This window comes from Ochlerotatus camptorhynchus, unplaced genomic scaffold (assembly GCF_037179485.1).
Source record: "Ochlerotatus camptorhynchus isolate MF236.1 unplaced genomic scaffold, CSIRO-AGI_Acam_v1.1 ptg000304l, whole genome shotgun sequence".
Classification (NCBI taxonomy): Eukaryota; Metazoa; Arthropoda; class Insecta; order Diptera; family Culicidae; genus Ochlerotatus; species Ochlerotatus camptorhynchus.
This window is the reverse complement of record NW_027040792.1, coordinates 1,308,835-1,321,618: the sequence shown is the minus strand read 5'-3', so window position 1 is coordinate 1,321,618 and position 12,784 is coordinate 1,308,835. Positions and strand designations below refer to the sequence as shown.

The following is a 12,784-nucleotide window of genomic DNA, read 5'->3' as shown; positions in this document are numbered from 1 at the left end:
ATTGAATTATTCTTGGATATCTTGACTCGAAGGGATGTATGATCGATAAAATGGGACTAATCCTATGTCCACTGGAGAATCGAATGTAAGAGGCTCTGTGAAAAAAACAAATAGCCGATTTCGTGGGAGAAAATACTAAACAAATCGATTTTACACGGCTACACTAGCAAGGTCAATTCACCATGAGCGCTATCGTTAGATCGCCAATTGTATGATTCCCGATTGCAGGTTCTCACTAACACTATTACCATAGAGGTAACTTTAAGACTAGAAGGTCCCGAAGAAACGTGCTCAACTTTTTAGCTCAACTCTGGTACTCTCTTCGGTCCCAAGCTAATCGATGCACCCCTCGAAACATAGGAAAATCCACGAACCCCTCATTTTATCTGTCAAACTTTCATAGCTAATCAAAACAAACATAGTGTAGTACTATAATTTCGACTAGAATGGGGTACGTTAATCGATTAACTTGGAACCAATAGGCTAGTCACGTAGAGAGCCAATTTAAAATCGTTAGTTTCCAAACGGTGTCATTACCATTTTCACCCACCCACTGTGAGTCAATCGTCACTTTGATTCTTCAATTGCAGTGTGCTTAGCGTGTTCTGGTACAAGTGCCGAATCAACACATTGTTGTGGTCCGGTCTTTTGCGAATAACGATCGCACATGAAAAAGTGGAAGAACCTTTGCCCTGCATTTGTTTTTATTTTTATTTAATTTTTTCCTCTGCCGTGGTCGTCGCGAATAATTCAAGATAGAGCTGGAATTAGGACGTAACCGCTTTTGTAAACAATGACTTCTTTCGATGATGCCTTGAAAGTCAAGACTCGCCCACGCAAATCACCATCACCATCAGGTAGGGTAAGACTTCCCCTAAGCGACGGTAATGTTGGTTTGCGTGGGCGTGGTTTGAAAAATCTGGTTTTGGGGTTTGCACACCCGGTTTGTTTTACGATTTGCGAACGTAAACAAGTTTTTTTTTCGGTTCGGTACACATGCATTAACAACATGTCGCATTTGCGGGTTGCCAAGGTTTTGCAAAAAGTCGATTGCAAACTGTGGAGAGACCTATTGACAAATCCATGTTTCAATCGACCACCGTGACGCTGCAATCGCAGCGGTGATAAGTTCGAAATAATGTGTCAAACTGAATACATTTTTGAAATTTCAACCAAAAAACTATTATTTTCTATTTATTCTAGCGAGTTTCTGTGGAAGTCAAAACATGATCCGAGCAAAAAAGTAGTACTCGTAATAATGGTATATAATGCTGAATTTTATCGTGCTTTGTTTCGAAAATATCTTCCAAATAAACAAACATCATCCAAATCACCCGAATCGTCCACCGACTAAATTTATTGTCACTTAAAAATTTATTTCAGTCGGTGTATTAATCAGCAGATTAAATCGTGTTTCGTCTGGTGCTACACCGAGCAATCGGCCTATTTAATAGTTTTTCGTCGATTGATTTAGTCGGCCAACTTTGTCTGTTGTTTAATCGGCAGATGATTTCAAACCTTAACATGTTTTCAGTAATTTATAAGTCTTGAAGTAGCTTTTTATTTAAGAACAATGCATTACAAAATAGTTTTATGCATTTTGTACAAGATTCGTCCATGCTGACAAGAAATTTTCATGAAATTACATTGAAATTAAATAATTTTGCAAACAATCAATGAAATTTTCAAGGGCTGTCACAGACTTATCACCGTCGGTTAGTGCTTATTCCTGCCACCAGGCGCGCATGAGTTTAAGTTGGATTTCTCAATCAAGGAACGGGTTTTAATCGAGGTTTTAATTGAATAATTTATCAGCGCCATCTATGATGCAATTATTTGCGGGGCTTCGCATGGTTACTTGGTGATCAAGATTGATTTGACTGATTCGAACACCTCGTCGAAATCTGTGGATAAGCAGCTCAATAATTAAGCAGGCATTAATTTATTGAACCTTTCGTTAACATTGTCGTCGTACTGCAACGAAGAAGTAACACATCATTTTGCCACGATTTCGAACGCTCTGTGAATTCGAACTGACCGACCATTTTTGTAAGTTTTTTTTTTTCAATTTGATGCTGCCATTGAGAAGTATAAATGAGTGGCTTTTTCACTTACAGCAATAAAGCTTTATGGCAATTGAAGAAGTGCTCAAAATACTCCATTACTACCCCTCTGCTTATTGCACCTCTAAATGTTGACTAGGGTAAATGTCGGCTTCGGCACCCATTGACTGTTTTCGGCAACCAAAATTTAAACGTTAATTTCACTATGTTTTCCCATCAACACACTTCCCTGAATGCATCCAAACGATTCTTTAGTCTTTCAGCTTCAATCTGATTGTATGTGTACGTCTGAGCAGTCCTGTTATGGCAGATTTTTATTCAAATGAAGCATACGTACTCTAAAATGGGGTTGATTTCAAGTTGCCGATAATAGAACAGCTGGTTAACACGCAGTTCTAATGGGAAGGTTGCCGAAGAAAACGAGGCTGCCGACAATAGTCACACTCACCTGAGAAGTTTGGAGCGTTGTAAAAACGCTTTCAAACAGTTTTTGAAGAATTCTGTCGATTAAAATGGATAGAGAAGCAAGCAGCAGATGAATGTAAACCAACAGACACGTCATATATGTGCGTGACGCTGAGAAAATGCTAATAGAAGTGTGGACACTGCTTAGATTGACGAGAATACGTAAATTCCCCTATATAATTTGAGAGAAAATCAGCTTTCCTTCGGAAAACATTAGCATCAGTAAACAGTATACAATTCTGACAGGTAACACCCGATCCAACCTCGGCGCTGTCAAACCGCTGTCAGCATGGTTGGATGATGCCATTCACTGAATCAGCAACAAACAAGTGTTTACTGTCCGTTGCGGGCCACTAATTAACCAGCCATTCTAATCTCTGCATAACACCGATGATGATCCATATTGGTATGGTGAAAGGCTCTGGCTTCATTTTCGGCTCTGATTGACCCCTCGGGCTGTGCATCGATAACCCCTTGCTTACGGTGTTTTGCGCGTGCACAGAACGCATCATATAAATAACATATAACCATAACTTTCCATCAATTCAGTGCCAACATTTCAAAGGGGCGTAATTGCATTTGTAAACAATGGCTTTAGCCGTCGGTTTCTCGCAAATAAAAGCTCACTCATGAAAATTAATGACACCAACAGGTAGAGGAATGTTTCCTCCACCAGTTAGCAATGTTAATTTGGAAGGGCGAGCTTTTATTTGCGATAAATCGACGGCTAAAGTCATTGTTTACAAAAGCCATTACGCCGTTTTGAAATGTTGGCACTGAATTTACGTCTCTGCGGTCTTATCTGAATGTCTGAAGAAGTCTGATGCAGAATGCAAAGAAGCGGGAGAGCTGCGAACGGCTGTTATCAGGGAGGCAAATGCGGCGTTTCAATACCGAGTCGCTGCAACATAATGTGGTTTCTGTTTTCTTTCCTCCACTAATCAGCTGTTTTCAAACGGGGAAGTTTAACAGCGCAGTTGGAATTTTCAGCGTTCTTATAGCACTACAGTAACTTGCGGCATACCTGCTGTACTGATGGTCAGAACTGTAGACAGCTCTGACACTGGACCACACCTATGACCAATAAAGGAGCAACTAATGTCAAGATTGGAGGAGGAGCTAGAAGTTTAAAATCAATAATTGAGATTATTGTGTTTATTGTTCAAAATACTTCAAACTTCAATTCAATGGTATCAGTTGGTAAATAACTTGGGGGTTCCTATTTTATATCAGCTTTTGTAAACAATGCATTTGAACATCGATTTGGTGTAACTGGTAGCTGTTCCAAGCATACTAACACCACCATCAGGTAGGGGAAAATTTGGTAGTGTTAGTACCGACAAACCGACATGAATGACCATAAAGGGTGATACGGTCAAAATTTGGTCAATATCAACTTGACGTATTTCTTTCAATTTTGCATTTAAAAAACCTAAACACCCCTCATTTTGAAGGTGTGTGTGTGTAGAATGTTGCTCCTATTTTGATTTTGGAATTCACTCTTCAGTTGTCAAAATGCCGTCCAAGCAAGAAGAGCAGCGTATCAAAATTTTGCTCGCGCATCGCGAAAATCCGAGCTACTCGCACGCAAAGTTGGCAAAATCGCTAAAAGTTGCCAAATCAACCGTTACAAATGTAATTAAAGTGTTTGGGGAACGTTTGTCGACAGCCAGGAAGTCTGGATCGGGGGGAAATCGAAAACCGGAAGCCGCTGAGACGACAAAGAGAGTTGCCGGTAGTTTCAAGCGAAACCCTAACCTCTCTCTCCGAGATGCCGCAAATAAGCTGGGTGTATCGTCTACAACCGTGCATCGAGCCAAAAAACGAGCCGGACTATCGACTTACAAGAAGGTAGTGACTCCAAATCGCGATGATATACAAAATACGACGGCCAAAGCGCGATCCCGGAGGCTGTACACGACGATGCTGACGAAGTTTGACTGCGTGGTAATGGACGACGAAACCTACGTCAAAGCCGACTACAAGCAGCTTCCGGGACAGGAGTTTTATACGGCAAAAGGAAGGGGAAAGGTAGCAGATGTTTTCAAGCACATGAAACTGTCAAAGTTCGCAAAGAAATATCTGGTTTGGCAAGCCATCTGTACCTGTGGCTTGAAAAGCAGCATTTTCATAGCTTCCGGGACTGTCAACCAAGAAATTTACGTGAAAGAGTGTTTGAATAAACGTCTGCTGCCTTTCCTGAAGAAACACGGTTGTTCCGTACTGTTTTGGCCGGATTTGGCATCTTGCCATTACGGTAAAAAGGCCATGGAGTGGTACGCCGCCAACAACGTGCAGGTGGTTCCCAAGGACAAGAACCCTCCCAACACGCCAGAGCTCCGCCCAATTGAGAAATACTGGGCTATTGTCAAGCGGAACCTAAAGAAGACCAAAAAAAAAACTGCTAAGGGCGAGCAGCAGTTCAAGGCAAACTGGCTTTCTGCGGCGAAGAAGGTGGACAAGGTGGCTGTACAAAATCTGATGGCAGGGGTCAAGCGTAAGGCCCGGCAATTCGGATTTGGAAAAGCGGAAGCCTAACTGAATATTTTTCCTGAATTTTATACTAATTGAACTTGAAAAAGAAATTTAATTTGATTTTTTAAATAAACGATTGCACCGATTTACACGCGTTTTCCCTTGACCAAATTTTGACCGTATCACCCTTTAGCAAAAGCATGAGCCCGGATGCAAAAGTTATGAATTATTTCGTGTCTGATCTATTCTAGATAAAAAATTCCTATGGTTTGACAGTTCGGATCACTGCACATTTAAATCGGCCGTTTACGATTTTCGGGCATACAAGTCAGAATTAAGTGTCATTTCGGTTTGTCGGTGGTGTTAGTATGCTACTAGTTACGCCAAATCGACGATAAAATGCATTGTTTACAAAAGCGGATACGTCCATTCGAAAAGTAATCGAGAAATATGCTTATTAACTAGTACCAAAACTGGCTCACCTACCCTATTCAAAGTGAGATACGTCTCTTTGTCGGTGCTATAACCATCATTCACCCCATGCAGTGTTGTTCACGAAAACTCACTAGGACTCGCGAACTCTTCCACCGCATTTTTGCACCATATTTCTAGGACTCCTCGTGTGGCAGAATATCATTTTCGTACAAGCTAAACCATATGCTGGAATACCACAGCAGTTGAATATCGTCTTCAGTTCCACCGATCAAGTGCCCTAGAAATTGCGATTCTGCATCCCTAAAAATCCAAAAACAAATCCATTTCAATATCCATGGCCCAACTCACCCAGCAACACTCACCCCGTCTCTTTTTCGATTAACGTCACGGTCCACCGCATCGAATCGGACTGGATTCGTCTGGTTTCATGTCCAAAATACGCCCGTACCTTCCTCAGATCGATCCGTTCGGTTTCGACACCATCGTTCAGAACGATAATCCCTTGATCGATCAACACCAACTGACTCATCCGCGTCAACTGGCTGTACTTGTTGGCAAAGTAAAGCTCGGCATATGCCATCATTCCCGGAGATTCACAAATGCATCGACGGATGTCGTTCAGGGTTGATATCGGTCGAATCGTTAGGAAGTTGTTTATGCAATCCTCTTCGGCCCATTTTGTCCACTTGTGAACAGCTGGTAGGACTGGTTCAGTGTGATGCAGAGGCCGAACCATCCGGTAGATACCGATTATTTCATATAAGGTCAGCTCATGCCATGGAATTTTGATTTTATCCGCAAGTTGCTTGCAGACGTCAGCGGCAGTCATTTCCAGAGTTAGCAATACACTCTGTTGAAGTTTATCGTTGGTACTTGTGCCATCGTCGATTGTGATCCATACCTGCAGACCGGAGGCCGATTTCACTAGACTTTGCTGATTTTCGTTGGCTTCGTAGATCTTTACAAGAGCGTGGAGCAACCTTGCTTCTCTGGATTGTTCCTCAGGGGAAACCATGAAGATGTCACTATAATGGATGATCAAGTCACTGATCATGTTGTTTTGATTTACACTATGCTGACCATCACTAATGGATGTTTGGAATTCAAAGCTAGAGAGTAGAGTTGCGCTCCAGATGGTGGTTAGGCCAGCAACTCCCATTTTGTTGTACTGATCTTGTGATGCGATGTGTTTGAGATGACCGATTACCATCTTTAGTGTGTTGTACGCGATCGCTGACAGTTTTGACAGGATTTCCTTGTAGAAGAGAACTCGGTCGGTAATGGATTCAACGGCCACGATGCTCACCAGCCTGACCGAGTAGGTTCCAAAGATCGAAGTTGGGCTGTCACGGATAAATTTCCTCAAAGCACTGGCAACGTCATGTACATTACACTCAAGACACGGCAACTGAACTTCGAATGCGTTCTTCTTGAAAGCGTCCAGTAGTGTGTTGACTTTGGTGAGGACTCCGGACACACGATGGATTCCTTGGGCTCGAAAGCCGTGAAGGTAGATGAAGTTGATGCACTTTTCGACCAATACAGGGACATCATTTTCGGTCAGTTGTTGACTCTCGAGGGTATCACCATTGTCACAGGACGATTCCTGGGTCATCTTGATCCAATTTTGAGTTTCATTCGCAGTTCCCATGATGAAGTACATCGAGTTGTACGGTGGACAGTCAATGAACATCGATGGACCAGTTTCTACGAAGAGGGTTTCGATTGAATCGTCAGACTGGACCTCCCGGATGCAACGAGCCTTCCTTAGATCCAACTGCTTCAATTGTCGATCTTGATCGCAGTATATATATAGGGTTCGTTTCACCAGTAGAGCCCAAGCTCCACTCCACACTCCTGATACAGAATTTCTTAGGTAACACCATCCAAATACGGTAAAATCCTTCAGACAATTTTCAGGAAAGACATTCGTCAGCGATTGGATTATCTTCGTTACCCAAGTGTCATAGTCGCTATTATTGCGAAATCCAAACGAATGAGATTGGGTTCGGAAGCGTACGTTTTGAATTCTATTGTTGGGACTTACCAACCCTGGATCAGATGGCTTATGTACCTTCTGCAGTCTCATAACAACCCGAAAGCACAGCATATTTTCGTTGTTCGTAGACTGTTTCATTTCGAACTTCTGTAAGCTAAGCATCGTCTGAAGGTCACACTTTATCTGATTTTGCTGCATGGTTACGTCTCGAAACACCTCCATGGTCTTGTTCTTCAGCAGAACCGACGTCAGAATGATCCCCGAATGGAACGCCAGACCCTTGTGTGTGATCGATTGATTGGTAAACGCAGGCTTGGCTACCATTTCGGATTGACGCCTAAGCGTTGCAAGCGACTGTCTCGGCACAATTAGTGTATTCTCATCTGCGCTTTCGTCCAACTTCGCATGTTCAGGTTTGGCTTCTAACTGTTCCACCGGATTCGATGATTGTTGTGAGTCGTCGTTATGAAGTGCCGAGATCGAGACCCGATCACAAACCGCCTTCGATAGAATCTCCTCAATGTCACCCGATGGATCGGAATCGCGAAGAACTACACTGGAGTGGGGCGACTTCGATGACGAGCAGTGCCCATATTTATCTCGTAGAGCTGCATCTAATTCCTCCATGTATCCATATGTTGCATCAAGATGATTGTTCTTGATTCTCGTCTTTCGATAGCTACACTCTTCCTCCACAAACGATTGGTTCAAGCCATCGTTCTCCAAAAATAGGTCCAGCACTGGGTAATCCATCGTAGGATTGAAGCACGTTCACTCGAGCAACGAAGAAACCGACTAAAACACATCCACCTGGCAAGATCGCACCACGAGGTATGAATTTCGCGATTTCAGATTCATTTTCTCATTTTAAACCACCGATATAAAATGCACTCCCTCCAACGCCAATGTTTCACGCTGAGCAACACATTTCGGCAAGGGTCGGTGTCAAGTTTAGCCAAAACTAAAAACATAGCAACAAACGAAATATTAATCCGGCTAGGGGTTTCCCCGATGAAAACTGGAATTCAGAGAGAAGAGGAAAGATATGTCACCGTCAATAAACGAAGCGGAACAGACTTTCAGCAACCATGAGCGAATGCGTGTCAGTGGACAAGAGCCGCAGCATCTCATGAATAATGCTAAAATTAATTATCTCAATGAGCACGTCTGCAGTATGCTATGGTATTCGAATGTAAAATTGGTGAGCTGTTTGTTTTGCGAAATAGTTAAGAACCCTGTATACGGTAAGAAAAAAACCCAACGACCAGTTCACTATTACCTACTTTTGACTAGTTTGTCTCCTTTTCTCCTTCTAATGTTGTCAACAACGGAGGAGCAAAACCGGAATTCGCATTCAAAAAGTATTTTTTTGTGACGATATAGTGTCAGGTTTTGAACGCCACGATATTGCTAAAAGACAATTACTTAACCTAGAGTCGGTGTATAATGAGTCACGCCAAGAGAAAAACAGTTGAACTCGTATCACGGTTTTCGGAAGATTCCCATTCTTTTCACTTGGCAACAGAGGACTTCTACAACAACTTCAAATGACTTCTAGCGAGAGAAAAAATATTGCGGCTGTAGTAAATCATTATATCAGTGATTTTGTCAAATTATCTTAACAAAAAATAGTAGAAATTCTTATTACTAATCATTACCGAGCGTATCCCATGACAATTTAACGCTCACTGCGTGTTTATGCTTATTTCTTCGATTATATTTTATATTTTATTGCAATACCTTTCGTGGACCTTTCATAGCATCGTAATGTTTATTTATTTTGCACGATAGGTAGCTGGTTTCACAGTTCAATAGGTAGACTTGGCTTCACTCTTGGCGTGACTCATTATACACCGACTCTAACTTAACCTTCATAATTCCTTTATGGAGACCAGGTTAAACTAATAGCTATTCAAAACAACTCTTACCGTCCGATCTCTATGGTATCATGTCTGAGGAAATTATTAGACAAAATGATCCTATCAAGATTTGACAAACAAACTGCTCTCTGTTAATAATTACTTTATTTGTACAGGCTCATGCAACCTGCTTTCAAATACGCAATTTGGTTTCCGAAAGAGTAAAGTAACAACCGATTGTCTAGCGATGCTTTCATCTGATATTCAACTGGCCTTGGAACACAAGGAGGAATTCGACAGTGAGCATGCATAAGGGCGAATACGTGATTATCGATTCTCTTCATCGATTTTCTCTTTGCATTGCTACAGCTAAGCGAGACAATTTTCTAGAATTTGTTCAATGCAGAGTAGTAACAGGTTTTATTGGCTATCAAAAGCAACAGCAAACGCACCGAGAAACGTTAAATCTAGCGAGTTATTAACAAAAGAGAAAATCGACGAAAAGAATCGATCATCGCGTATACGCTCTTATGCATGCTCACTGTCGAATTGACTTCAGTCTTTTTGGATATTAGACATATTGTCAGACAGTCTGCACAGTAGTGGATTACCCGATATTTTAAATAATTTCTTGTATCATTTGCTGTCTGAAAATTATACATCTGTATTGAGGTTGTTATTCGTAATCTGCATTAAAAAAGGAACCGAAATCCAAAATTTCATCAATCTTGGTACACTGGAACTATTTTAAATAAAAACGATTACATTAGCAAAAATCACCATCTGGTGGGACTTTGTATGGGAGTGAGCTGTCAACGAGCATGAGCATGAACATGATTGACCGCCCACGGTTGCTACTCTGTTACTGCCAGATCAGCTGTAATTACACAGCGAATCAATAGACGATGCTTGGGACTAGCAATCATCCTCAATGTGTAAAAACTGGTGATCTCAAACTAGGCAATACCAGAGCCGGCCGCGCCCGAACACAGGTCAAGAAAGGAATGGGTAGGAATGTGAAGACCTCATTAAACTATATAAAACGACTATTCTTTCAGTTCTTGGGTATGGATCTTTTTGCTTCCTCTCGGCAAGAAAAAGCCGTAAGCCGAACGTATTCAATATCGTTGTTTACGTATTGCCCTTGGCTATATGAATTCAACCCACAATATGAGTCTAGAGGTTCTAGCAGGAGTAAACCCCCTACATCACCGTTTCTGGGAGCTCTCATTAAGAGTATTGATCAAATCAAGCACAACATGTGAAAAGGGCATACAAGCTTTTTGTAAACAAACCTTTTTATGCCCTTTTTTCGCCACCCGTATGACACCAATGCAAACCTTTAATATCACCGGGTAGGGGAAACTTTTCCCTTCCCGATGAAATTGCTGGTTTGCGTGGGCGACCCTCGGTTGGCGAGAAAAGGGCCTACAAAGGTTTGTTTACAAAATGCTTGTATGCCCTTTTCACATGTGGCTCTTGAAATGTAGTGTAAGTAACAACCTTTTGATTGAAAACTTCGAAGAAATGCTTGAATTGAGCACCCTAATAAAAATAACCATAAAAGAGAGCTTAAAGACGTGTTTGGGGTATCATCAAAACCATTTGTAGGATAGTTTACCCATCCGGGATACAGTTCGTTTATGGTATTTGTTTATTAGGGCACCCAGTCTAGATTCGTGCAAATCTACCTTAATTATATGTCATCGGATATTAGCCTTCCGTCCTATAGCCCCCCTCGGGTACGCTTTACTAATTACAGTGCCCCCATTGACTATGACCTCTCCAAGAAACAGGCTATCCAAGGAGTTCCAGATTAACTTCGACCTATCTTAATTCCCCGTATTTTTGCTGAAAAGTACCAACAAGTCAATTGCAATAGAAGATTTTTCACTGATGGATCACGCATTGATGGATCCACTGATTTCGGTGTTTTCAATGAATACCGCCTTCCGGAAACTTCGGGAACCTTGTTCCGTTTATGTTGCTGAGCTAACAGCAATCAAATTCGTATTTTGGACGATTTCCGACATGCCCATACACCATTACTTCATCTTCTCGGATAGTCTCAGTTCTATTGTGGCCTTCCGGTCGAGGAAACCAGAGAGGCACTTACTTCCTTACAAAAACCAGGGTTCCGATGTGTGCGTTGATCGAAAGATCATTTAGAATTACCTTTGTATGGGTACATTGCAAAATTTCAGGCAATGAGAAGGCTGACTCTCTAGCAAAGGTGGGTGCTCAAGAAGGCGATTCACATGATTATTTTTTTCCCATATGTACGTCAGAGTTCTCTTCTAAGTTGGCAAAACGATTGGACAAGTAATTCTCTTGGGCGGTGGTTACATTCCATTATTCCAAATTTTTCTTCGAGAGCCTGGTTCAAAGGTCTGGATGTAAGTCGGGGCTTCATTCGCGTAATGTCAAGACTTATGTCTAACCACTACTCGCTAGACGCACATCTCTACAGAATAAACCTCGTCGACAGCAATATATCTAGGTGCAGTACCGGTTATGATGACATCGATCATGCAGTTTGGCATTACCCGGGCTACGACGCCTCCAGAGTACGACTGTTGGATACCCTAGTGGCGCGAGGTAGATAACCCTTCCATTTGCCCGTGATCTTCCCTACATGCAGGCGATCTACGGATTCCTTTGTTTGTCTGATGTTAGAGTTTGATGTGATCATTCCCTCCTTTCCAAACAATTTCCCGCTATTGTGTCGCAGTCTTGTTATCCTCCTGTTTCTGTGCTACTTGTCCCTGCCCAGCCAGCATTTGGTCAACCGTCAGAGAGAAGCATCTGAAGGAGGCTTAGGAAACCAGTTCCCTTCCTAGATACTTTCAATTGAAATTGTTACCCATTAAACCTCGAGCCCGCCACGCCTAATTGGTACCCAATACTAACCTAGATTTACTACTGTTTAAAATGTAAATTCAAACATTACTGATTTTCGGCACCGCAAAGTGTCAAACACGACTGAGCCTAGTAAATAAATTAACTTGCAACTTTGCCATTTAATATTGTGTGTGTTTGATTGAAAATCAAAAACAGGGCGCTGCACACAGTGGGACGAAATAATAAAAAAATATGGACATGGACATTTGCGACGAAAATATTGAGTACACGTGAGCATTTTGATGTCTTCTAGAATGTTTCTTCAATTATAGATACTTTATTGCAGTGGTGATTTTTTCGGCTTAAGGGTGGTATACACTAAGGGACCTATTTTTTTTATCCTTGATTTGTTTTCCGTCGATCTTGTTTTCCGTGCTGAGCACCAATGCTACCGACGTGCCAGGAAGGCAGCTCCCACACCTGGACCCTACCTATCGACCCATCAACTCATGAACCGGGGACCAACGGTTTTACTTCCCTTCTGAAGGAAGGCGTGATCAAAGATGTTATGCCTCAGAACATCCAGGACTAAGGGACCTAGATTGAGAATACGATACCAAATAACTTTGTCGAAGCTGCAACCCACT

General features: G+C 41.9%; 2 protein-coding genes across 4 annotated transcripts in view; both read right to left on the bottom strand.

The window, feature by feature from the left end:
• The window catches only part of Hs3st-B (Heparan sulfate 3-O sulfotransferase-B), a 292,186-nt gene that overhangs the window by 19,996 nt on the left and 259,406 nt on the right, over positions 1-12,784 (bottom strand). The gene's annotated exons all lie outside the window — the stretch shown is intronic.
• On the bottom strand, positions 5,612-8,190 carry LOC135707119 (arf-GAP with Rho-GAP domain, ANK repeat and PH domain-containing protein 2-like). The gene is made up of 2 exons (XM_065228849.1): positions 5,801-8,190; positions 5,612-5,738 (listed from the first exon to the last, which is right to left on the bottom strand). Exons 1-2 carry the CDS (start codon positions 8,188-8,190, stop codon positions 5,612-5,614), a joined length of 2,517 nt encoding a protein of 838 aa, XP_065084921.1.

Bases quoted from the DNA above. Each gene is read 5' to 3' on its own strand.
- LOC135707119 (XM_065228849.1), bottom strand. From the start codon at position 8,190: ATGGATTACCCAGTGCTGGACCTATTTTTGGAGAACGATGGCTTGAAC. The intron at 5,739-5,800 runs GTGAGTGTTGCT...TTGGATTTTTAG, and splicing joins TTAATCGAAAAAGAGACGGG to GGATGCAGAATCGCAATTTC.